At 41.9% G+C, this 26947-nt stretch overlaps 1 protein-coding gene across 3 annotated transcripts in view; it reads right to left on the reverse strand.

Moving 5' to 3' along the window:
• Positions 1-26947, reverse strand: part of sema5a (sema domain, seven thrombospondin repeats (type 1 and type 1-like), transmembrane domain (TM) and short cytoplasmic domain, (semaphorin) 5A) — a 167853-nt gene that overhangs the window by 31425 nt on the left and 109481 nt on the right. For all 3 annotated transcript variants that reach the window (XR_191067.4, XM_076888111.1, XM_004546589.5), the window contains exons 15-16: positions 26290-26437; positions 9556-9781 (exon numbers count right to left, since the gene is read on the reverse strand). Coding sequence is in view for 2 of the 3 variants with exons in the window: in XM_076888111.1 (XP_076744226.1) it covers positions 9556-9781; positions 26290-26437 (374 nt within the window). In the remaining variant the exon portion in view is untranslated. The remainder of the gene's footprint in view (positions 1-9555; positions 9782-26289; positions 26438-26947) is intronic.

Genomic DNA, 26947 nt, shown 5'->3' on the forward strand with positions numbered 1-26947 from the left:
AAAGCAAGAGAAGCTGACAGTAATCACAGATTATTTTTAGGCGCTTGTTTATAACAAATAAAACGAGATACAAGTGTTCTTGAGCAATTTGTGTGCTACAGAAATGTGCCTTGAAACAATATTGCCTCATAGGTCTATTTTTTTAACCTCCTGGCTTGAGTTTCAGTTTCTATGCACTAACAACTGTGCACCAGTGCACTCTAATCAAGTCAAGAAAGACCAAAATGGATCTATAACATTTCATTGCTATATTCACAGAGCTCCTCTGAGTCTGAACCCTGAACCTTCTTGCAACAGGTAACAGGTCTAATCGCTGCTCGATGCTGCTCGTGTAAAGTCTGTGTTTTCTGCATGCTTGCGTGGGTTTTCACCAGGTACTCCATCTTCCTCCCACAGTCCACAGAAATGACAGGTATATTGGCAAATCTAAATTTGTCATAGACATGAATGTGACTGTGAATGGTTGCCTGTATTTCTGTGCTACCCCTGCAACAGACTGGCGACCTATCCAGGGTGTACTCCACCTATGACAACTGGGACACACTCCTACGCCCCTCCAGGATCCTAAACTGGATAAATGGAAGATGGATGGATGGAATTAGATATGAAGCTTATGTGCAAGTTAAGTAAAGAAGATCTGTAGTCACTCATCTGCCTGCATCCTGGATTCTTTGCTGCTAGTCTCTTCATTACATTACTACCACTTTCCCACGCTGCCAATCTCAGTACTGACGTCTTTACTCTAGTCCAATCATCTTCTTGCCTGCCTTCTTTGAGCCAATCAGCTTCCACTCTGCGTGGTTTAAATCTGCGCTCTCTGTCATTTTCCTTCCACCTCATCCAGAAACTCAGAGCTCAATCCAAACCTCCACCTTCATCTTCACCACCACCAGTGTCCAGGGTCCTGTCCTAAATCCTATTTAGGGATTCCACTCTGACATGATAGGTCATTAGAGACTAATCACCAAATACATTTATTTCTCTATCTCAATGAATAATATTAAATTCTTCCAAATGATCTCGCCTCGCTGAAACAACAGCTGTTTTGTAGATTATTGTTGGTTCTCAGGATGTCGCACTCTTTCTCCATCTCTCATCCTTTGTGAAGACCTTCACGTCCTTACTTTATTCAGCAAAATAAGGAATGCATTCAATCTTTTTTACTATTTTGTAGCAGTTTCCCATAGAAACAGGCCTCTCAGGTACCAGATGTATGTGTTGTATAACTTTGTCTCTAACTAAACTGTGCGCTCTGTTGTTGGCTCAACTACTTTTACTCTTTTTGCTTGACAGAGTAACAGCCACATGAAAAGGGAGCATTGAGTGTAGGAAGAGAGCAAGAGAAATACCAAAAAGACAATAAGGACACTGGGTTGGTTGTCATCCGTCAGAGTCGTCCCTCAGCGCTGTCTTGTGTCTACTCAGTGCCTGCTCACGACATCCGTGCACAAGAACTAATCTCTCGTCCATGAGAGGGCCCTGGCCTTGATACCAGATCAGCTGAAGTGAAACACATCAGGCTGCTGACAAGCCACCGTTTCTCCCTGGGATAAAATGAAGCCATCACTCACCAGCACAAGCTAGCAAAATTACAAACTCACAACCTTCTTTCATCTTTACAGCACTTTCTTTTGCCTCTGCCTCTGGCTTTGTGTGATGCAAATGATAAAACATTTAAAGCAGCAGTGGTATAATCAAGCTTAAAAGCTTTTTTTTTTTAGCTTGATTATACCACTGCTTCACATAAAACCAGCCTGACTAACTTTTAACCAATTCACCACATGTACAGATTGAATTGCACAAGAATATCTGTTTTATCGACATATGGCTTTGCAGAAACCGTCATTTAAAATTAAAAGTGCAGTGGGCTGGCCTGTGGCAGCACAGACAGCGAGTAATAGCTACGAAGTCTTTTACATTAAGCTGACTAATGATAGAAAGCGAGCTGGTTTCAATCCTTGCCACAGTGGGAGGGTTATTTCCAGTTTTATGTCAAATACAGGTGGCTGCTTGATTGGTGAATAATTGACGGAACAAAAAAACACCGCCCCCGAACACAGAGAGTGCAGTCACAGTCCTGAATGGCAAGCAGCCTGATATCTGGCAAGACTTAAAGGGTTGTGTTGTGGTTTCAGTCTGTTCAAAAATCTGAGAAAAAAGCAACACAGTAAGGAATTACAGAAGAAAGAATGCAAGCAAGCTTTATTAATTCCACATAGGTTGTGTCGTGCTGGGTTTTGTCTACCCCTATTTGTGGAGCATACATGAAACCAAAGAGGGCATGCCTTCTCATATATTTGAGCAATGTTAGCAGCTCTGTCTGGATTTTTATTGGTTGTGGGAAAGAAACCCCAACCAAACTTAAACATGCTCCGCCACTCTGTGTTCCTCCGCCACTGCCTTGTTTGAGTTTTGGACGAAATGGATTCTGGGATATTGCATTTAGTCATTTCGAGCTGATTGGAGACCAAAACAGCCAATCAGATTTTTTGCATCCGAGTCTGTGATAGGCTGGTTTTAGTGCACAAATATAACGGTGTACTGAAAGAGTTGAGCACGCTTGGGCAGAAATGTTGAGAGCGCGAGCAACACGTTGCGAGCAAGCGCAAATGCAAAAACTGAGTGAGGGGCTGCTTTTGTGTGTGTGTGTGTATGTATGGATAATAGCAAACACTGAAATACATTTTTTTGCACGCAGCAATGAATTTTGTTCACTCAAATTTAGCTTTTCTTCGCTCAAAATAAATTTCTCCTCAAAATGCAACACTTGCAGCTGCAAATTTTTTTTTTTTTCGTGCGCTCAGAATAGTGGCACAAAAATAACGCCATAAAAATTCTCTAGTTTCAAGATTCACTGTGTTGTTCTTACTGAAAGTTCCTATATCTTACTGAAATGTTGCTCTGTAGCTTATTGTGTCTTATTTTAAGTGCAATGAGATCATTTTGACTAGAAATAAGACAAATATACTTGGTAGCCTTTGAGTTTTTGCAGTGTATACTGGAATGCAATAGCATTGCTTTACTCCTTTGTCCAAAAATGGATCAGCTACTTGCGGATACTGAATTTTAATTATAGAAGTGGCACTGTGGTTGGCACTTTTGCCTCGCAGCGGGAAGGTCCTGGGCTCAAAACCTGGCTGGGGCCTTTTTGTGTGGAATTTGCATTATTTCCATATGTCTGTGTGGGTCTTCTCCAGATACTACAGCCTCCTCTCGCAGTCTGAAGACATGCATGTTGGGCTAAATTGACTGTAGGTTTGTGAATGCGAGGCCGTCTGTTGTCTGTCACTCTGTGTTTTAGCCCTGCGACAGTTTGGGGACCTGAGCAGAGAAGAAAACTACTAGACATAGTTTCCACGCATTAAAAAATTTGAAGTTACATTAAAAAGAGAGCTGAGGAGGCTTACATTATTAAACAGCTGGTGTTTTTTTGAACACACCTCTAACTGGGGCTCCTTTAGATGCCACTGCAAATCCTCTGCTAGCTCATGGGCGAGTGGGGTAAAGTGTGTGAGCCCTCGCTGACCCTCTAACAGCCTGTGGCCCCAAGCAGTTGCCTGATGTGGTTGTTGTTCACAAGCTGCTGTTATGAAAAAAACAATCCTGGAAGCCATCCTTGATTTGAATTTGCATTGAATTTTCTTCCTTTGCCAATTTCCCACCTCTCCCCCAAGCAGTTTTGGCACAGTGCTTAACAAACAGACACACAAGCAGACAAAACAGCATTTCAGGAAGCAAAATTCATGTCTGCAAAAAAGGACCAAATGATTCGGAAAATTAAGAATTCCTGCGTTGTCATTTGTGAGGTATGAAGTTATTATTTTTTAAGTGCATACATGCCATTTGGGAATGGAATACGAGACATGCACTGTAGCAGTATCTAAAGGTTTTGGGGGCATATCTGTGACACCATCAACTGTGCAAGGCTTCTACAGTGTGCTTCCATCCATAGAGAAGCAGATGAAAAGCAGGGGTGTAGGTATGTGTATGCACTAAACATTAGGATATACTGTATGAACAGGAGAGGAAATCTATAGATTTTATGTTTTGCTTTTGAAAAATTAAAAAGAACTTCATGTTTAACACTTATATGTATCCAACTGATCAAATGTTTGGCTTTTCATTCAGCCATGTAAGATGTGAAAAGAAGGAAAATGACTACAAGAGCTACGAGACTAATAAATGGGTGTACATGACAAGAGAGGTCTTTAAATCACCACAGATCTTAAGTAATTAACTCATCGCTATCATTAAGCTACGATCACTGATATGAAACAAGTCAGTATGTTACATAAAAGCTCATTGTAAATGCTTGGTTAAATCATATAGTCATAATTTGTCTCTCGTAATAAAGACAGATAGCGATCACGAGGCAACAGTGAAACAAAGACAGAAGGAAGCTGCTAGGTTGGCTCCAGCAGCAGTTTTATTCCCCCTGTATTGACAGGGGATTAATTTCTTCTTATCTGTATGTCCGTGATAACACTTCCAGGTGTGTGCCAATAACATCTGCCATGTGTCTGAATATAATCCAAATCAGGTATGTCTGATGGCTGTGATGCACGAGTGTACAAACACAGTGCCCAGGAGGAGGGCGGCGGAGAAGATCTTAAACAACATGGAAAAGTGGGCTTTTTATTAAATTGCAGGGAAGTGACATTAGTGTGCCAGCAAGGCGGCAAGTGAGAGAAAATGTTCATGCACTGACTTCAAAAGAGAATATCCAAACAAGAACATACCTAGCAGTACGAAAAGGTTAGTTCACTTAAAAATATGTGTAAAGAGAATGTTTATATATAGTGTGTGAAAAAGTGGATACATACATTTTTTAAAAAGGATTTATATTCAGTTTTAAGCTGTTAAGTCAGTAACAGCAACATGTTAATTCTTTAACAGTTTGGAAATCTAATTTGTTGACTTAAGTCCTTTTCACATCGAAATGGCATGAATGCACTGACATCTGTGGTCATCAGTTAACACGAGCAGGCGTTAACGGTTGATCCTGTTAAAGACTGCAAAATGGTCCTGACCGAACGCTGCCACGCACGTTATCCGTCTCATCATCCTTGGAGATTTCACACTTGGTGGCATGAGCCCTTTTAATGCAAGTATGTAATCAGCCAATCAAACTGGTTTCTTCAACATGACAGTGAGTTCAGCCTCCGTAGTCACCAGATCTCAATCCCCTAGAGCACCTTTGGGACGTGATGGGAGATTGGCATCTTTTTTTATTTTTCCCACAGAGAGTTAAGGCAGAATTCTGAAAGCAAAAGGATGAGCAGCTCCATAGTATAATGGTTAACACATTTACCTAATATATGAAAGATCACTGCTTTGAGACTGGGAGGACACACAAATCCCTGGGAGAGTTGTGTCAGGGAGGGTATCTGGCATAAAAACCCACAAAATCAACCTTTGGATCCATCTGCTGTGGTGACCCCGTTTGAATCAGGGAGCAGCTGAAAGAGGCTTGAAGGCAAAAAGGGGTCCAAAAGTGGCTCCAATATATTTGTGAATTCTTAATTTACAAATAAAACTGCGTTTTCAGACGACACTTGGCTGCAGGAGGTAGTTTCTGATTAAAAGCTGCAAACTAGAAGCTTCTAGCTAACCGCTGTTAGCTTTGACTACATTCAGCTGAGCTACGAGAGGGTTTTCTTTTTTTACCACTTCATAATTCTGATACTATTGACAGCCACAGGGGAAAAAAACAACAAATTTTGTTTTTATAAAAAAATAAGGCCCCAGTAAAAAAAACCATTCTCTAAACCAGGTACTGAATGATACATGAAGAAACCCTTCTGTAAAAATAAACACCCTCCAAAATAGGGCTGCACGATTTTGCATAAAATGAGAATCACGATTTTTTGGCTTAGAATTGAGATCACGATTCTCTCACAATTTTCTTTTCCAGTATAAATATTTATTGCACTTATTAACTGCACATCAACTTCGTAACAGTTGAGACTGAACATAAAAACAACAAATGTCTCACATTTTGTCCTTGCCGCAAAATGTTGTACTGCTTGAAATTTCGTCTCCACCGTTGCTCGACGCTGCGTGTATAGAGCAGGTAGTGCAACAATAGAAAAATCATTGCAGGATGGCACTGTGTAGCGTTTGTCTAGGGTGTTGATCATTTTCCTAAATCCCTCGTTTTGCACAGTGTTGATGGGAGCCATATCTTTGGTCAGGTGATAAGTAATAGCCTCCGTAATTTCTTTGTGCCTGCGGGAGTTCGACGGGTATAGGGAAGCGCTGTATAAGGTTCCCGTTATTGATGTTTGGGTGGTTGACCGGGACGGATTTTCTCCTGTCACTTTCTCCTCATCCCTGACGTGCTCTCCGTTGTTTTTTCCCTGCCAATTTTAGCAGCCAGCTTCTGTACCACGTGGTATAAGGCTCCGCCCTTGTCATTTGTTGAGCAGGAAGAGTGAGCGCTTGTTTTCATGCAGATTACGTCCCGGATCAAAATGTGGTACAATCGTCATCGTCTTTTTTCTTTTTTTTTTTAAATCGTTGGATTTTAAATCATTTGGAAATGAGATCACACATAAGTATGAATTGAGATCGCGATTTTCTAACGATTAATCGTGCAGCCCTACTCCAAAATGCAGATAAATATAAACAAGAATAAAAATGGAAAGTAAACTTACTCCTCTGGAGTGGAGATATCTGACTCAGAGTATGAGAAAAACTTATTTAAAAAAACAAAAACAAACTTCTTTTGCAATTGCAGACATTTATCACATGGTCGATTCAATATGATAACAATAATACATTTTTTTATTTTACAAATATTGTTACAAACATTGTGTTCAATTATTCAAAGGAAGTATTATGTCACCCATGGACTAAATTGCATTAATTTCTAGGAGACAAAGCGCAGTTTAAAAGAAGAAAAAACAGTACTTGGATGCACTATCTCATCTTAAGTGTCTCAACATGTCCTCTGCTAAGGATTAACAGCAACATGTTTATTGTGGCCTATGCACTAATTGATTACCGTCTCAAATAACTTTCCCGCCACTCTTCATAGAGCAATCTGTTTACACTGGCTCTCACAGGTAAAGCGCGTGATGTGAGCTGAACTCTAATCGATTGCAAGCTGCCTGATGCAAATAGTAAATCTTTATTGAGTGACACACCATTTCTTTTCGGGGTCCCGCTGTCTCAGAGGGATCTCGTTGTCCTTTGCCCCAGTTTTGAGTATCAATAAACACCAGCGCTGTGGTAGTAATTACTTTATGATAGCCTCTTGCTGTCAGAAAAGTTAACTGCTGTCCCCGGGGATCTGGCACCACATGAGAGATGGACAGTAGGAGGAGGAGGGCTTATTGAAAGTGTCTCATACGCACACACAGACACACACACACTCACAATGTGCACATATCCACCCACCAAGAAAAAGAAAAAGAAAAAGGCAAACGCACATATTACCCGCCTCCACGCAAACCCACAAATACACACACCAGTGCTCTCCAGATGGATGGCAACTTTGATAATGGCTGAAATGAAGAAGTGGATCGCTGGAGTCTGTCCTCTTTTTCGACAGTTATGACTTAAAACTCCTCCGAGAAGTGAATCATACCGAAGACCGGAGATGGACAATCAACACGGGACAGAGCGGACGAGAACACAGGGGCCACGCACACCTCAATAGATCTCCACTTCACTCAGTGCAGCTAATTGAAACAGAAGTTTCAAAGTGCACACTGAAGTATTTTTTTAAACCTTTTTTCCCTTTTGCTCAAACACGCGTAACTCAGTTCTTTCAAAAAGGAGGGAAAAAAGACAGATCTGAGTTAAACCGTTCTGATGTTGAAAGGAAATTTGCTTCACAGAACATTTGCAGAAAGTAAATGAAAAAGAAAGAAAAAATCATTTCACATATTTCACCAATTCCATATTAAATCACCCTGTTATTCACAAGGCTATGCTTTGAGGAGACTAGAAACATTGCCTGCAGTGATGTTAATTACTTATCTAGTTAAAGCGAAGTGTAAAGTGCAACAGCCTCACAACTAATCATGGCTGTTGATAATCTTTGCCACAGTACGTATAATGAAGTCTGTCTCTATTAGCACAGATATCCTAACCTCCCCTGCAAAATAATGGTTTAAACGCAACCTGCTTGCTACAAAGTTTCCACTTTAACAAGCTGAGCTAATGGCAGCTTTCCGCAGATATACCATCATTTTCATGATGGTATATCTGCGAAAAAAAACACCCAAAACAAAAAAACAGCTACATTTTTACAGCTAGTACTACTCAGCTCATATGGTGTATTACCATCTGCCTGCTTGGATCCTATAGTCGGCTTGCATCCTGCACAGACTAACACTTTGCCAAAAGTGACTGCTGAAATCACTGCCTTGCTTTTTTTTTTCTCCAATTGTTGTAATTAACACTGAAGCTAATCTGATGTCGGGCTGCCGGTGACAACCCCTAATGAAACACGTTGTGTCGGTTACTTCCTCCCACTAATCAGAAACAAGACAGACCTATTAAAGCTCGAGCCTTTGTTCTCTAACGTCTCAGATGTGTGGCTGTCACTCCTCTTAAAGCTTTGAGTCTGCAGTCAGGTTTTTCCTCTGTGCTTGTCGGCGCTCATTTAAAACCCTTCAGGAACATTTAAGCGCTGGCTTCAAAGTGTGAGGAGAACAACTTGTACCACTGTTAGCGCCTGGAAGAAAGACGGATATTAATAATCAGAAATAAGGAAGAGGTGGTGAGATCAAAAAGGCTAACCTCAGTGATTATCGCAGCGTGTGGCGTGTGATTGGTGGTAGCAACAGACCACCCAGAGACGCAGATGAACCCAGCGTGATGGGAGGCCGCCGCAGCTTAGCCGGGCGCTAACTCTGAAGCCCTTTAAAAACAGCTTTTTCCCCTCTGAGGCAGAGAGCGGCACCATAAACAAACTTTAACTGCTGCATCTGTATCTGAATCGCTTTGCTGTGGTGCGATGCCATCCTGCATGTCTCCTCTCTAACACGCATACTTCTCTTGGACAACATAAACAACTCGTCAATTAGCAGGCTTCTTGTACAAACATTTACAGCGTTTAATTCGCCAGGGGTGTGGCTGACTGAGACCGTGTGGTGCAGCGACTTAAGCAAATGGGAATAGCTGGAATTACGGATAAAGAGCCGCAGTTTGCTGCTTCTTTGTGAGGCTGTAAATGAACTTGTGTGCATGTGTGTCTGTTTGCGTTTCTGTGCATGTGGGCGTGGTGGATGAAATTAGTCGTAAACTGCTGATCGCTTTGGATTGGAAGTTCATTAGTACATCTGACGCCTTGATGTCTGATAAAGGCGAGGAGGACGGGATGGTAAACACGAGAGTTGACCGAGATAGGGCTCCTATAACTTTTCCAGGACATCGAGAAAGGAAGAGAAAGAGCAACAGCCAAACAGAAAGAAGGACTGACTTGAAGCGAGGAGGACAATAACCCGCAGCTGCAGAAGGACAGTTGGAGCAGGAAAACAGGAACATCCAGAGGCTGAGAGAGCTGGAAAGAGACCATAAGTCTCTTCCCTCTTATGCACTCACCATCAGTGGAGCAGCCAGTGGATCCGTCGCTGGAACAGTAGCGCATCTCGATCCTCTGTCTGCCCACTTCTAGCAGGCTCGGGTCTGGGATGCGAGCTTTGCAAGTGTAGCGGAAACGCTGCTCATAGTGGCCGCCGTTGTCGGAGATGTTGACAGGCGTCCACGGGGTCCAGGGTGTGGTCTTTTTAAGGTCGGGACATGGCAGAGTGTTGCAAGACTGGTACTCCTGCAGGCACAGAAACACTGCATTTTAACCCACAGTTTTATTTCACGAGAGAGAATCACAAATGACCGAGGCGATAATTAGCACAACAGGCTCCGACAAAAACCTTCTGTTGTGTTTTCCAAACATAATAATGACCCGGACAATGCCTTCTGAAACCCTCAGCAGTCGCTCATGTGAAATTAAACAAACTATAAAGGGGTGAGAAAAAAAACCAACGCCTTTCATCATCGCTCATCCTTGAAAGCCTCTTGATTCTGGTTCTGGCAGGTTTACAGTACGGCATGTTACCAGAACGAGTGCCACTCATTCCCAAAAATACCCTTTACAAACCAACCAGGCCTGGTTTGCCTGGCTCTAATATAGCGTGCCATTATGCCTGCACGCACTGGCTATGGATATGCTCCCATTAGACCACTTGCCGAACATGGAAAGAGGCAAACAATCCAAGCAGAAAAGGTCATTGTTGATCAAATTTAATCTATAACCACAGGGAAAAGATGGAGAGAAGGAGCGCTGAAGCCAAGGACAGCAAGAGGCTGACACAGAAAGAGGCGAAGAATACAGTAATAATGGCAACTCTTCCTCCAATCTGCATTTGACTTTGAAAGCCAGGCGGTAAAAATGAATAACACGCCATTAAAGCCATAACAATATGATATGTGGGACCTACTCAGGAGTGCCATATGTGTGTGTATATACACTCAACAAAAATATAAACGCAACACTTTTGTTTTTGCTCCCATTCCCCATGGGATGGACGTAGAGACCTAAAATTCATTCCAGATACACAATATAACCATCCCTCCCAAACAGTGGTCACAAATCAGTCCAAATGTGTGGTAGTGGGCACATCTGCTATATTGAGATAATCCATCCCACCTCACAGGTGTGCCACATCAGGATGCTGATCTGACATCATGAGTAGTGCACAGGTGTACCTCAGACTGCCCACAACAAAAGGCCACCCTGGAATGTGCAGTTTTTTGCGCTATTGGGGGTCTGGGGACCCAGAACCGGTCAGTATCTGGTGTGACCACCATTTGCCTCATGCAGTGCAACACATCGTCGCATGGAGTCTATCAGATTGTCAATTGTGGAATGTTGGTCCACTCCACTTCAATGGCTGTGCGAGGTTGTTGGATATTCATGGGAACTGGTACACGCTGTCGTATACGCCGGTCAAGCACATCCCGAACATGCTCAATGGGTCAATGGGTGACATGTCCGGTGAGTATGCTGGCCATGCAAGAACTGGGACATTCTCAGCTGCCATCTGCCCTGAACAATGTGAACCATGATTCATCCGTGAAGCGCACACCTCTCCAACGTGCCAGACGCCATCGAATGTGAGCATTTGCCCACACAAGTCTGTTACGGCGACGAGCTGGAGTCAGGTCAAGACCCCGATGAGGACGACGGGCATGCAGTTGAGCGTCCCTGAGACGGTTTCTGACAGTTTGTGCAGAAATTGTTTGGTTGTGCAAACCAATTGTTCCAGCAGCTGTCTGGGTGGCTGGTCTCAGACGATCTTGGAGGTGAACCTGCTGGATGTGGAGGTCCTGGGCTGGTGTGGTTACACGAGGTCTGCGGTTGTGAGGCCGGTTGGATGTGCTGCCATATTCTCTGAAACGCCTGTGGAGACGGCTTATGGTTGAGAAATGAACATTCAATGCACGGGCGACAGATCTGGTTGACATTCCTGCTGTCAGCATGCCAATTGCACGCTCCCTCATTTCTTGTGGCATCTGTGGCATTTTGTTGTGAGACAAAACTGCACATTCCAGGGTGGCCTTTTGTTGTGGGCAGTCTGAGGTACACCTGTGCACTACTCATGATGTCAGATCAGCATCCTGATGTGGCACACCTGTGAGGTGGGATGGATTATCTCAATATGGCAGATGTGCCCACTACCACACATTTGGACTGATTTGTGACCACTGTTTGGGAGGGATGGTTATATTGTGTATCTGGAATGAATTTTAGGTCTCTACGTCCATCCCATGGGGAATGGGAGCAGTAACAAAGGTGTTGCGTTTATATTTTTGTTGAGTGTATATATATATATATATATATATATATATATATATATACACATACACACACACACACATATATATATCCAGCACTCTCCTCAGCCAACTTGGACAGCTGGCTGGAAAAGAAATACTCTTATTCTGTGGTGCTATATTTGGTGATAAGATTCAATATGATAATAGATGGGTAATAGGAAGTCCGGCCCCGTTTTGTTCCCAGCTAAAGAGTAAGAAGGCGGAGGGAGAGATACGTCTGAGGAAAATGACACTGTAGAAGAGAAGGTGAGATGGCTGCCATTTTCCTCGCTGCTTGTTTATTTATGCTGAATAGGACTTGACTGACTGCCAGACCTTGACAAAATAAGATAAGAGTTCCTTTCTGCACATCCGTCAGCCTGTCACATAGGATACGCTGACAGGTCAGCTGAGGAGAAGAGCTCTATACATTATACAGTATGCAGGCATATTTTTCACCATCTCACTTCCTTTTTTATCCGCTGTCATGGTCTTACTTTGCATCCATCCATCTATCTTTATATTCCCCCAACTCCACCCCACTGCGTTCTTCTCACACAGCTTATAACTCGCTTTGTGACACATCTGTCCCCCTCTCTCTCTCTCTCGCTCTCTGTTTCTTATTTTTTTCCTTCTGTATCTGTTTCATCTCCTTCTCCTCTCCCTATGCACCACTGTTTCTATCTCCTGCTTCCTCTCGCTCCCTCTGTCTCACTTCCCCAGGGTACCAAGGTTAAAAACACAGCGAGGATTTAGATTCTGTTAGGGCCCGGTGATGAATGAGGGTGTCACCTCCACCGCACTTCCCGCCTCTCTCCATTCAGACATTAATATTTAACATTGTCACGCATCACAGACCAGCCCACAATCTGTGATTATCAGCCAATAACAAAAGGGAAGGAAGAAAAAAAGTCCACGTCAGCTTCTCGCCATCGCCTACGGCGACACAAATGCAACACATGGCATGAATGGGGGGTTGGGGGGGACGGAGGAAAGGCAAACAGTCTGTGGGTGTTTGTTGTGAGAGTGGTTGATGGTGGCCAAACACAGTAAATATTTAATGAGGCTTGTCTGGTAAGCGTTTCTCCCTATACTCTGGGGATTAGTATCAGTGCAGTGGGCTAAAGAGATAATTACTGGGTTTAAAGCTAAACCTCATTCAAGGTCTCTAAAGGAATCTACAACAACTACAGCTGAAGTTTACATATCTTACAGCTAGTGGTTTATATATATATATATATATATATATATATATATATATATATATATATATTAGGGGTGCAACGATATTCGTATCGATATTGAACCGTTCGATACAGTGCTTTCGGTTCGGTACGCATATGTATCGAACAATACAAAATTTGTAATTTATTTTATCAATTTTCCTTCTGACGATGCTGTCTGTGTTGAGCGCTCAGTGAATCTGTGTTCGACTACTCCGCCTAGGCTGCACTGTCGAGCGCAGATCCACTGAGCGCTCAACACAGACAGCATAGTCAGAAGGAAGAGCGCAGGGCAAGCTAGCGAGACAGAAGTTAAGCTCTCCTTGCAAGATGGACCTCCCCCACTCTCATTCAGATCTGGCGTTTGGAATTATTTTGGTTTTCATGTGACGTATGACCCTGAAGGTAAGCGAGTCATGGACTAAAGTAAAACAGTATGTTGGATGTGCCATGCAATGCTCAATTACATTGGTGTGAACTAGTGTGTTAGCGCAGTTAGCTCGTTAACGTGTTGGCCGTCTAGCCCCATGCACGGAGCGATCGGCGGTAGCTCGTTAACGGAGATTTGCCGTGTTGTGGCGTTAAGGTCATTTCAACGAGATTAACCTGAAAGCACTAGTGGGAACACAACGAATATGACTGCACATTTACGCCGACATCATCCTAGTGCAAAGACAAGTGGAAGCAGAAAAAAAAAAGCAAGCATGCTACTAACTTTAGCCGAGTCATTTAGACAGCTGTTAGCACATGATTCTCCTTATGCTGCTGAGAATATAGCCCAGAAGAAGCGGATAGTATAGCTTTTATTTTGGAAAGAGCCATTTCTCTGTAATAAACTCTCTTTTCCAAAGATGAGTGATTCCTCAATCAGATACAGGGCTCGCAATATCGCTAGCCCGACGTCCCGGTGTTCCAGATCTACTGGCGTTTAGATCAACTGGCGTTGGTTGAACAGATGTGTGGCAGTCTTGCGTTTCAGGAGCTGCTACCGACAAACCAGCAAAAAAACGCCAAATGTGTCACCTGTGACACTTGTGAGGTTGTCTCAAACACACTCCGTCAGTCTTGATGCTGTTGAACAACAAAATGTTTAAAATGTGGCGAGTTTACTTGGTGATATCCTCATGCGCGACGCGATCGCGAAAACAGCAAACAAGTAACACCACGCCGATGTTGTTCACGGGACAGCAAGAGTAAACGATCGGGAGACTCTTGTCGTCGTTATCGTTCCCCTCGCACGGTTTATTTCTCCGAATTCAGCGTTTTTGCTTCACAACTACAGCGTGCTGTTTACTTTGTGCACTAACATGGACTCGAGTCAACCAGCGCCACCTCTGGCCAAGTGCCACAGCCTACAGCCAGATCAACCTGTGACACATCTGCACCACGTTTGAATTCGTGTCATGCACATTTGTACCTTTCAATTGTGTCTGTTTGTGCGTCATGCAAATAAACCATTGAAATGAATGAAATGATATCATATATTCCTTATTGCCCTACATTTGTACAAAATTCCAAATTATATACACAAAGTCATAGACATCACCACTCCAATTGGTCATCATGATTTTAATATTCTCTTTTTCCATAACAATGAAATACACCTTGGACAAATATGACACATCAATATTTCATTAGTGTTGTCACATCACGTCCTGTAAGCATCGTCTGTCTGTGTCTTTTCCCTGAAAATGAATATTTCCAGCCAATATAGGCAATCCATCAACATGGCTGGAGTTATATACAGTCTGTATAAGTGTGGTTAATCTAATGAAGATTTGTAAGGAGATGGCAGTTACTGTGAATTCACAGCAGTTACACAGTGATTAGTAATAAACAGCCAGTGAGAGTGAGTGGATATGACTGTTCCCACCACTAACACATGACCATGGCCCACTACTAGATTAACTTGTGACACATCTGCACCTGCTGCTATGATCACATTGAGTACATCCAAATCTACCCACAAACATGTTGAAAGATGCAATGCCAGCAATGTGGATTGTCAACACTAAAAACAATCGGTAAGCAAAGACAACAGGGATCAATTTTTTCTGTTTATTTAGCATGCACAACATTTGTAGTCGCCTTCTGCACAGGGGAAGTCCACACACACCGTGTGGTACCACTTTCCACAGAAGGTGCATTCAATCTGCAAGATTGAATGAGATTGTCAGGGTCATTGTCTGACTGTTTATTACTAATCACCTGCTGTACATTCACAGTAACTGCCATCTCCTTATAAATGTTTATTAGATTGACCACACTTATGCAGACTGTATTTCACAACCAACTCTAACATGTTTGTTTGCAGAGGGAAGACACAGGCAGACTATGCTAACGACATGTGATGTTACAACACTGGTGAAATATTAGTGTGTTCACGACATTTTTCGTATGGGCAAAAGTATTGATATCAGGATGGTGATTCTTATGTGTATGTCATTTGGCATTTTGTACAAATGTAGGGCAATAAGGAATATATGATATCATTTCATTCATTTCAATGGTTTATTTGCATGACGCACAAACAGACACAATTGAAAGGTACAAATGTGCATGACACGAATTCAAACGTGGTGCAGATGTGTCACAGGTTGATCTGGCTGTAGGCTGTGGCACTTGGCCAGAGGTGGCGCTGGTTGACTCGAGTCCATGTTAGTGCACAAAGTAAACAGCACGCTGTAGTTGTGAAGCAAAAACGCTGAATTCGGAGAAATAAACCGTGCGAGGGGAACGATAACGACGACAAGAGTCTCCCGATCGTTTACTCTTGCTGTCCCGTGAACAACATCGGCGTGGTGTTACTTGTTTGCTGTTTTCGCGATCGCGTCGCGCATGAGGATATCACCAAGTAAACTCGCCACATTTTTAAACATTTTGTTGTTCAACAGCATCAAGACTGACGGAGTGTGTTTGAGACAACCTCACAAGTGTCACAGATGACACATTTGGCTTTTTTTTGCTGGTTTGTCGGTAGGAGCTCCTGAAACGCAAGACTGCCACACATCTGTTCGACCAACGCCAGTTGATCTAAACGCCAGTAGATCTGGAACACCAGAGCTAGCGATTTTTTTCAGTCGGGCTACCAAAATCTTTCTCTTCCCTGCCCGTCGGGCTATTGTAGGAAAAATATATATCAATGCTTTTGCATTCTTTCGGAAATGTAGCTGGGTAATTATGTCATTGGCATCGGTGAGCCACTGTCAATATGTGACATATTGAAATCGCGTTTGAATTTGCGCTTGTTTTTTTGCTTTCACTTTCACTTTGCAATCGTGCGAACTGTGTATAGAGAGCGACAGTACTGATCTGTGAGTGATGATAATTTGTGCACCAATTCCTCTGACATCGTCTTATTAATCGTTAGCTTACTATGCAAACATGACAAGTGAAATCTCCCGCAGCAAGCTTAAACATGTGAGAGGTTGATCGCGCAGAGAATCGCTGAGCTTATGTGAGTGCGTGTGTAAAAGCATTTCAGTTCTGCTGAGCCAAATAAGACAGGTCAGGGTGAAGAAGTGACAGCCAAAGAAAAGCTGACCACAAAACGGAGAAGTTATGACAAATCAGACTATAAGGCAAAAAGAAAGTGCAGCTTTATGGTTTCATGGACAAAAGAATTTCTGTGGCTGCAATATGATGAGCTAAATAACCAGGGCTGCACATAAGTGGTCCGCAGGTGCGCATTCGCTGTCAAAATAAAAAACACGCACAAGGGTTAGGGTTAAATTTAAAAACTGTACTTTTGAGTTAAAATATATATTTATAATTTTAATAAATGACAAATTAAAAATGCATGAACATTTTTTTGTATCGAAAAAATATCGAACCGTGACACCAAAGTATCGAACCGAACCGAACCGTGAATTTTGTGTATCGTTGCACCCCTAATATATATCTATATATATATATATATATATATATATATATATATATATATATATATATATATATATATATCTGTATATGCATAGCAATTTTTAAAGTGGTCTTGAGAAATGGTTGTCCAGCCTTTCTGAAGGGCTTTCAAAGGATTTCAGAGGATTTCTGTTTGTTGAGCTACTTAAAAGTGACCTAACTCTAGGGATGGAGACACGACAGCCAACTTAACCAAGAACCAATTTTAAATTGTATCTTTGTTACTAGTAGCCTGCTGCAAAAATACATAATTTGTTGCAAATTGTTGTTGTTTTTTTTAGCAGAATCTCCAAAAAATGCCAAAGACAGCACAGTTTAACAAGCATAACATTGTATTTATGCAACAAAAATGTGTTTCTCAGCTTTTCAGCACAGAGTGCCCTTAAAAATTGATGAAAACTGGAGAAGTGGAGGAGAAAAGAAGAAGTGACGGACTTAAAAAAGTATCTGGAGCAGATGAACTGTACCTGAAAGTCAAGAAACAAAAGTTATCCACATCAAGAAGCCATTCTGATTAGCCATGGATTGGCCTCCACATGTGGGATCTTCAGTGTGGCAGCCAACATCCAAAGAATTTGAATGTCCATCAGGAAATGTGGAGAGCTATTCCTGAAGACTACTACAAGAAATTACAGAAAAGCTCATCTAGAGTTCAAGTGTTGAAGAATAAAGGTGGCCATGCCAAATATTTACTGTCAAGCTCACTGGAGCAAAAACGCTGGTTTATAATGTATTTCTATGTACTTTTGCACACGGTTCAATAAATCACTGCATCTTTCCATTTCTGCAATCTAAATATCTGGGTGCTGAAATGAGGGGTGTCGCGAGACTTTTAATAGTGCTCTCTCTCTCTCTCTCTCTCTCTCTCTCTACATATATATATGTCTATAAGTATACACTGAATGAATTGGCATGACATTATGTCCTAGTATTTATCAATAAGGTGAATCTTTTTGTGGAGTCAGACTAATTAAATGACAGGTTCTTAATAAAACCCCACGAATGTATCTGTATTAGCTCCAGAGATAAAGATGAGAGGTCACAAATTGTTTGTCTCTTTAGGCTTCTAAAAACATGCTAATTAAAACACTCTGAAAAAGGGATTGTGAAGTTAGACTTTATGAATTATATACACCATGTCTTTGATATGTGGTGACAGTTAGACATGACTTTATTTTAAGGGTCACAAGAAAAAAAATTACCCATAAGTTGTATGGGATTTGCAGTGGAATAGAGATAATAAAATTTTTAAATCAGTGCATGAATCAATTTATTATTAATTTAGATATAGTGGCTTATTTATTTAGGAGTACATCTAATGGCTCTACTACAGAGGAAAAACAAAACAAAAGGGTTTAGTTTGACTTTTTAGGCTCAAGAGATTTCAAGCTAGCTCAGTGTGTCATTTATTTACATGTGGCATTGCCGGCATGTGTTAGAGACTATTGGTCTGAAGAAAATCTGCACGCTAAGTCAGTTTTATTTATACAGGTGATAATGACAAATCACACATTTGTCTAAAGGGGATTTTACAATCTGTTCAGCTCACTGTCTATCCTAGGCTAAACTGAACAATCAATAAATGGCCTGTATTTATATAGCACTTTTACTAGTCCCTAAGGACCCAAAGCGCTTTACATATCCAGTCATCCACCCATTCACACACTGGTGATGGCAAGCTACATTGTAGCCACAGCCACCCTGGGGCGCACTGACAGAGGCGAGGCTGCCGGACACTGGCGCCACCGGGCCCTCTGACCACCACCAGTAGGCAACGGGTGAAGTGTCTTGCCCAAGGACACAACGACCGAGACTGTCCGAGCCGGGGCTCGAAGCGGCAATCTTCCGATTACAAGGCGAACGCCCAACTCTTGAGCCACGATCGCCCCAATCAGTACACAGCAACAAGCATTTTTTCAATCATAGACTGTACATACATGTCTGTGGACTTCTTCTCGAGGTAGCCACACACTAATGCACAATTATTTTCAGCTTTACCCTGAACGGGACCATAACTTACAAAGTTACCATCATGTTGTATTAAATGTGACATGAAGTCAAAATATTCCCAGGGTTAAAAAATAAAGACAATATATTTTATAGGCTTGTAAATAAAGTAGAGTCTCCCTCTGCTGGCTGTTGGACAGAATGCAGGTTTTAAGGTGCTTCCACTGACTTCACGTTTATGTCCATCTTTTATATACAGCCTCTGCTACCCACACGGATACATTCACGTAGACATGCTGTATGGAAACATTTGTGGGAAGGGTCATTTTGTTTTACTTGTACCGAAGTATATTATGGGATTGCAATGCAATGCCATGAAGATAATCTTGCTGCTCCCCAGTATTAGCCCTGTGTTACCTGGGGGTCTATAATGTGAAATAAGTCAAAACACCCTTGCTGTTGACGGTGTCTACTCTTAAAGTGGAGGGATAATGGACAGTTTATTGCATTTTACTGCAATAAAAAGGAGCCTTGTTACAGTGGCTATGCATGGGACACAATGGCATGATAATAAACACAAAAACAATCTCTCCTGCTTTTAGAGTAGAAATTTTTACAACATGTTTTGAATAATGCATTAAAAATGGACCTAAGGAGGTGGAAATAAACATCAATCCAAACCTATAACCATAACACACATACACCCACAAACCGATAAAATGACTCATTTTAATGACTTTGACTGTCTCCGAGCAGTGAATAGGCAATTTTGGGCATAAAATACATCTTGACCATTGTAAACATGTCTGTCTGAATTTAAAAAAAAGAGCCCTATTTCTTTTATAATTTTTTTTAAATTAAACTTTCATTTTAACTATGCTATTTAAATGTTTTATCTCATTCTTTCCAGCTGATTTGGTAAAGTAGTAAAACAAAGTAATACAACTACAGTAAAACAAGTAAAAGAACAACAAAAACCAGAAAAAAGGATTTTCTGTACTCTTCACTCAGCCACACTCACGTCTCAATTTCACAGAAATTACCCTAAAAGGGAAAAACATAGACCAAAGCAGTCGGATGTGACGAGTGGCATGTGGAACACAAGATTGAATTCAATTAGTCCGCTGATTTTGACTCATAGCCGTGTCCACTGCCCCCCTGGCGAGAGCAGCAATGTGCATTATGGGCAAATGGAGAGCTGCGATTTTATGCTGCTTAACACCTTTAACAGGCAGCTGCTTGGAGACGGGCACCTCTGTAATGGGTTTCTGGCTGGAGCTCAGGAGGGCTGGGTGGAAGGATGCTTGATAGCATCATAACGGTCTGGTTGGTCAGCAATGGAAGCAGTGGTCGGGCTGTTTGTGTGTATGTGTCTATGCAAGGCTGTCAGCTTGACTATTGAGTCAAAGTTCTTACTTTGGCACCTTTCACTGACTTGTCTGTTACTGTGCCTGAAGCGCGTGCATGTTTATACATTTATCCATGGCTGACTTATGGATTCAGGCTTCAGCTCCTATCTCATTCTGTCTCCATCCACAGACCTTTCCGCCTATTTTTTAGGTGTTACAGACTAACGGGATACAAGTTGAGGATGGAGGAAGGGAGAAAGGAAGAAAGAGAGCCAGTGTGAGTGTCAGCATACTGTTTGAGTCCTGTGGAAACATAATCCCTCAGCCTCTTTCCTTACTGGAAAATGTATGAATGTAAAGTGTAAGGCCGAAATACCCTGTATATCTTAACTTATGTGTGTGTGGAAGAAACAAAATGTGTGTGTAGGTACAAAAGGGCCTCTGTCACGGTCAGCTGTGGGAGGTGAATAATAAAGAGTCGTGCTTCTCCAGCCTCCTACCATCATTACACTCATTAAACTTCTTATTGGACTGGGAGAGCAGTGAGTGTGTGAGCCAGAGAGGAAAACTTCTGTGAATATAAGGATGGCTGCACTTACATACTGCTGCAGAACCCAGACGTTTAAGTGTACGCTCCAGATGTGAGAGTGACTAATCCTCTCCGGTGCCTACGTCTTTATCTATTGTGGTCGAGTCTGCAGAGACGGAGGCCTAATGTTCCTCAAGTCTCGGTGACACATCAGTTCAATTAGCGGCACCGACCAAAACACACTTTGTCAAACACAGACTCCTCTCTCTTACTCTCTCTCTGCCTACCAGTCTGACTCCATAATGAAGCTCGCTCTCGGCCAGGAGCAGGCTACACAGCAGTGCGCACACAATAACTAAAACGGAGCAGTACAAAAACACACACGCGCGCACATGCACACACACAAACACAAGTGCGTTCACCTGCCAGACTGCTTACACAAACACTGTGTGCTTAACTTTCATTTCACAGGCTGGCTGCACAACTGAACTCCTCACAGGTAAATAGAACAGCTCTCAGTTTCATTAAGCAGCTCTGTGCATCGTCAGTTCTGCCTGGCCCACGTTTGACTTATTTAACTCCGCCAGGCATATTCAGCAGAGAAGAATGGTTCCTTTTGATCCTTGGATGTGACAGACATTTGATATACTTTAGCGTACAAAGTAGGAAACACCATAGTGAAGGATGTATTCTTGAAGACGGCGCAACTCTGAACTCTTCTTTCATCTACCCGTAGGAACTAAAAGGAGGCATTCACAATGAAGTTGTAGCTCTCGGCAAGATCTAGTTTAAAATTCTCTCTTATATGCTGTCTTTTTTCACGACTTTTATTTTAATCGTAGATCATTTCTAACATAGTAACTTCATAGCTTTAATGCGCTAAAACTGAGTGCAAGTATGCAAAACGTGACACTAAATTTCAAATCGTTCAACGCAGAAATGCAGTGTATGGAAAATGCAAAGAGAATACTAACTTGCATTTTAAATGAAACTCAAATTAAATTCAGCTTGAATTTCGGCAGTAATGCTTCATTTAATAAAAACGACTGTAGATCTCGCCGTACACGGGTCGGTCTTTTTGTCGGTAAGCTGCTGAGGATGTGATTTGAAAAATGAGAAATTAATGGAGGTTTAGGGGAGTGAAAATTATTTAATCACGCAGGGACCAACTCTCCATTTCCCCCCCCCCAGAAGTTGAAGAAAGATCTATTTGTCAATGCCGCTGAAAAGTTTTACAGATTCTAATCACCTACAACCATTTTTCTTCCTTCTATCTCATTGCTTACTTCATGCTTATAAATAACAGTCCTACTTATTCTGCCCTCTGACTTGAGTCAGCAGTTGTATGTGGTAACTGATTGTAACTTGTGTTGAATGTATCCAAACATACTCTCTTGATATGCTTTTACTTTGAAATGTCTCAGGAAGTGTGGGCAGTGTGATCCAAACATGTGACAAACATGCCTTTTTCCACTTGAACTACAATCAGCTTATTTAGGTTGGTGTACATGGGAGGAGGAAAAAAGGGTGGAGCAGTCTACAACTTGTGACAAGCAAACATGTGGACATTACTTTGATTTTTAGGAAGAACAAGAGTGCGAAGGTAAACTGCAATCTGCATCCAGGACAGAAACACCTACGTTATACTGCTGACACAACGCTGGCTCTGTGTAAGCTACTATACAATCAATTCCCAGAGTGACTTAAAGCTGAGTGTGTGCTGACCCCAGCCCAGCAGCCAGAGCCTGAGTTTTGGCAGGTAACAATGGCAGCAATGAGCAGTCAGGCTTATAGCATTGTAGCATCCATTGCCACCTACGCATGCTTCCGCAGTAGAATTGCTGTGATGATTGCCATGAAGTCTCTTTCAGCTGCTTTTCAGCACTAAAAGAAAAACTGTAAGCGTGTCCTATCCTATTAGGACAGGGATTTGTATCAGTGTAGGACTGAGCCTCAGGATTATACTGCTAACCGGTAAATATGTGGCAATGCATTTAAGTACATATCATGAGCAGTGAAACAAGTAGTGTAACAAACTACTCTCTCCAGAGAGTAATTAAGTAAAGTAATGCGTAATACACAATAATGTGTAAAACACTTTTTTATGGGTAACGACGCCAAGACTAGTTGCAAGATATGAAGGAAAGAGAGAAAACTAAATGATTCAGGCCTGTCTGTGTGCAATAATTCACTTTAATTATTTATATAGCGCCATAGATTCGCCAAAGCACTTTATAATGTAAAGTAAATAGATAATCACTAAGTTCTAGGTTTTTGTTGTTTTACACCCTTATTAATTGATCTAACTTCCCTTTCAATGCACAGTGTTTGTCTTTTGATGCTTATTGTCGGGGCTGCAGTGACGCTCATGTATCATGATGTAACAACATCATTCTTTCTGCGCTCCTGTTGTTACAATTACAACTGCAGCACTCTTGCTATGCTAGCTGATGTAAAAGTTAAGTCCTTTCTGTTGTTTTGCTCGCTACAGTTTTACTTGTAAATTTTCACCTGTGTGCACAAACTTTGTCAATACGAAGCACAAGGTATATTTCCTGGCCTGTGAAAAGTTTGTCTGGCCATAGAGCATATAGCAGGAATAAATTCAGCATGAAATTTCCCCAGCCCACGTTAATGATCCCACTCTAAACACAGTGAGCGAGCTGCTTCTAAATTTATTTAATTATTTTAGCCTTGTTTCCAGAATTCATAACCTCCGGCAAATAATAGCTTTTCGTCTCAATACTGGGGGAAAGAAATACCTTGCTTCCAATTCATCCAAGGTTGACTGAGCACACTTCCAATTCTGTGGTAAAGTTTTAAGTCACAGGAAAAGATGGGGTTAAGTACTGTATTGCAGCTATAGTGCATCACTACTGTTTTATTTCCTATCTAGCTTAGCTAGCTTCCCTGGGGACTCAACACTGAAGAGTGAATACACTGAATGTGATGGAGCAGCACTGTGTGGACTTCAGACTGATGAAGTTGCAGTTATGTGGCCTTTTTCATCAGCAAAAATGAGGCACTGAACTGTAGTAAGCCTGCAGCTGAAGCTTATGGCTATGACACACGGGGCAACGTAAGGGCAGGTTTGATGGAAATAAAGCACCGACAGAGGTTGTTCCTTTAATCAAGCATCTGGCAGCATTTTGTTTTCAGGGTAGCGGGGTTGCATAGTGAGCGAGGACTCTTTGATTTAAACTGAAATGTCCTTGACCTGAATCCCTACTAGTTTTAGTTGAGCTATTCTGTTTCTGACTGTGTTGCGAGCACCCTGTGGAGGGGTATAAGCAAAGAAATGTTTGCTTCAGGGATCAACAAAAATCACAAAAAAGTAAGAACTGAACTTTTTTTTTCTGCTCAGGTATTCATTTTACCACATGTTGGGAGCGTTTTGACAACAGAATATTTATCACCAACTTAGTTCAACTTTGCACACTCGTCAAAAAGTTCCAAAAAAAGATTTAAAATCTTTCTCTTTTTTCAAAACAAGAAGCAGATGTTAACCCATTGCTGTCAATACCTATCTGACAAACACCTGGAGCTGACCACAGGTGGCTGTGACAATATAAATCCTTACAGGTAAACGCAAAGGCGCAAATGAACATACGCGCACCTTTGTTGATCTAACACCCTTTCCAGGTCTCAGTAGGATTCCCAGACTAAATAAAGTAGCTGTGATGACAGAAGCTGCAACATGTGTGTGTTTGTGCGTGTGGTCTCCTTCTGTTTAATTAAACATGTGTCCGGGGAAAGAAACACATGCAGATGGCACATAAAAATGAACTCCATCACATTTTGGGGGTTCTTGAAATTACCGTTGCTGTTATTATCCCCATCATATGTGGAAATCTTTAAGGTCTGAATAGAAATGTGTGTGGATATGGGTGTTTTAAATGCATTGGAGCACTTGTTATACATTAACAGCTGTGCCTTTTAGCACCTTATACGGGTTGTAAATAAAAGGCAGCAAATGGTTCTCTGATCTGAGTAAATGTGTGGCTCTAATATAACTTAGAAAAACCGTCCAAATAAGTCTTCCCCGGCAAAGAATTGCCTCTGAAGTCAGTATGTAATTACCTCTCCGGTCCCTGAAACGTCCTTAATTAAGTCCATATCACAATGTTAGAAGACAAGGAGTCAATGAGAAAACAAAACAAAGGAGAAAGGGACAACAAGTGAAAATGCAAGAGCAAGAAGGAAGAGGGAGGAGGAAGACAACTTGTCTAAACAAACAGAAAATTTATAAGAGTCAATGCAAAGTGCCTGTTTGACCTTTCCTGCTTTCCTTTGTGTAGTACGACTGTAACTGCGACGACACTGTCACCTCCACGGACACACGCAAACCATCTTTAACATCTCCTGTCCTGTTCCCTCATTCCTAATGACAAGTTGCTCTATTCCTAGCGTGTTAATGGCCACCATGCAATGACAGGAATATGACCACAGGAACCGCGTGGCTCTGTAGGTGCACGAAGCAGGAGATGATAAGGTACGACTGCTAAATTGCTACTTAATGGGAGGTCAGTCTTTTTATTTGGGTGTTCTGCATCGACTAATGTGTCACGAGCAATTATCACATACTATATATGCTCGCGAGGTATCAAGGTCTTGCGTGGGATGTTTCATCGTTTACACTGTATTATTTCGCTTTACAACAGACCATTACACAACCTCTGTAATGTGACTTTTTTTCCTGCTAAATGCGATTTGGGTCAATGAAAGTATTTTACAGCATTTTACTAAAATTTTCTAAAAGCGAAAAGCACCCAATTATTTAATTTAACCAAGTGAATGTCTGTGTCCAATCTTTTACATGAAAATTCTATGAAAATACACATAATTCTTATTTCATTTCTAAGTCAAAAGAAGTTAAAAAACATTCAGCTTTGGGCCTAAAACATTAAAAAAATCCAAACGTCTACTTAAAATGATAAAGAAAACACGCAAACAAACAGAAATACACTTCAAGAATCCCATGCATCCACAAGGCCCTGACCCATATTCTTTAATCCGTTTTCAACAGGGGGACAAGACGCTACAGCTATCATGTTCGTTCTCTCTTATTTTTACCAGGACTGAGGATGAGGGAGTCTGCGCGTGTATGAAAATAGCAGCAGAAATAACACAAGCATCACATCATTCTGTCATCAAGAAGAACACTCGTATTTCAACACTTCCTTGCATCATCTTTGCTTTAGAAACATCTTTGTGGCAGAAAATAAGCCTATTCATATGTGGAATGATTACAGTATGTGTGTGTGTGTGTGCGTGCATGGTATTAAATAGGTCTTGGTAATAAATCTGATGGCTGCTGCCACTGTATAAATATAGCCGGGGGATTTGGTCGTGTTAGATGTTCCCATTTCATCACCACTGACGCTTCGTCGCATCAAATGGCTTAAGCTGAGCTCCCAAACAATGAACAGCCACAGAGAAAAGACGGGTGTTAGAACGGTGCATATGAGAGGCATTGTTCTGCATGACATACCTGACCACACCCGGGACAGTCGTTGCCGTTCTCACAGGTTCTCCGGCGTGACTGGATGCCGCCGCCACAAGGCACAGTGCAGCGTTCCCACGCCGACCAGGCGGACCAGTAGACGTGTGGCGGGCAGGGCAAGTGTTCGTTGCAGTACCTGAGAAGTCACATAAGCACAGATTTAAACTCATAGTAGTCAAGCGCAGCCACATTCAGCTGATGGCTTATCTAATGGCAAGTTTATTTGTATAGCACAATTCAACAACAAGGTGATTCAAAGTGGTCTCCAATACATCCAACTGGCAAATTTCACACACAGCAGGACGCTCTACTTAAGCTGATTTAGCCTGACCATGGTTGCCATGCATCTGCAAGCCACTCAGCAATCATCCTCAAACTCAGCTTATCATATCATTCTGCTTCTGTATTAAACAATGTCTATCTATAGCTCCTGCTCTGCCCCACTAGTCTGCAAATAGATGCAGATGGAAATACCTTTCTTCCTTTAACTGCAGCAGTCCTGACTCAAAGATAAATTCAAGACCCCCAGCAGGAGAGAGAGAGAGTTATCGAGTACTTTTGTGAGTTTATTCTGCTTAAAAGGTGAATGTATCTCTAACCAGTCTCATCCTCTGTATTCCAGGTTGCGTCACTGACCACTCTGCAC

The sequence above is a fragment of the Maylandia zebra genome, linkage group LG9, assembly GCF_041146795.1.
Source record: "Maylandia zebra isolate NMK-2024a linkage group LG9, Mzebra_GT3a, whole genome shotgun sequence".
Lineage (NCBI taxonomy): Eukaryota > Metazoa > Chordata > Actinopteri > Cichliformes > Cichlidae > Maylandia > Maylandia zebra.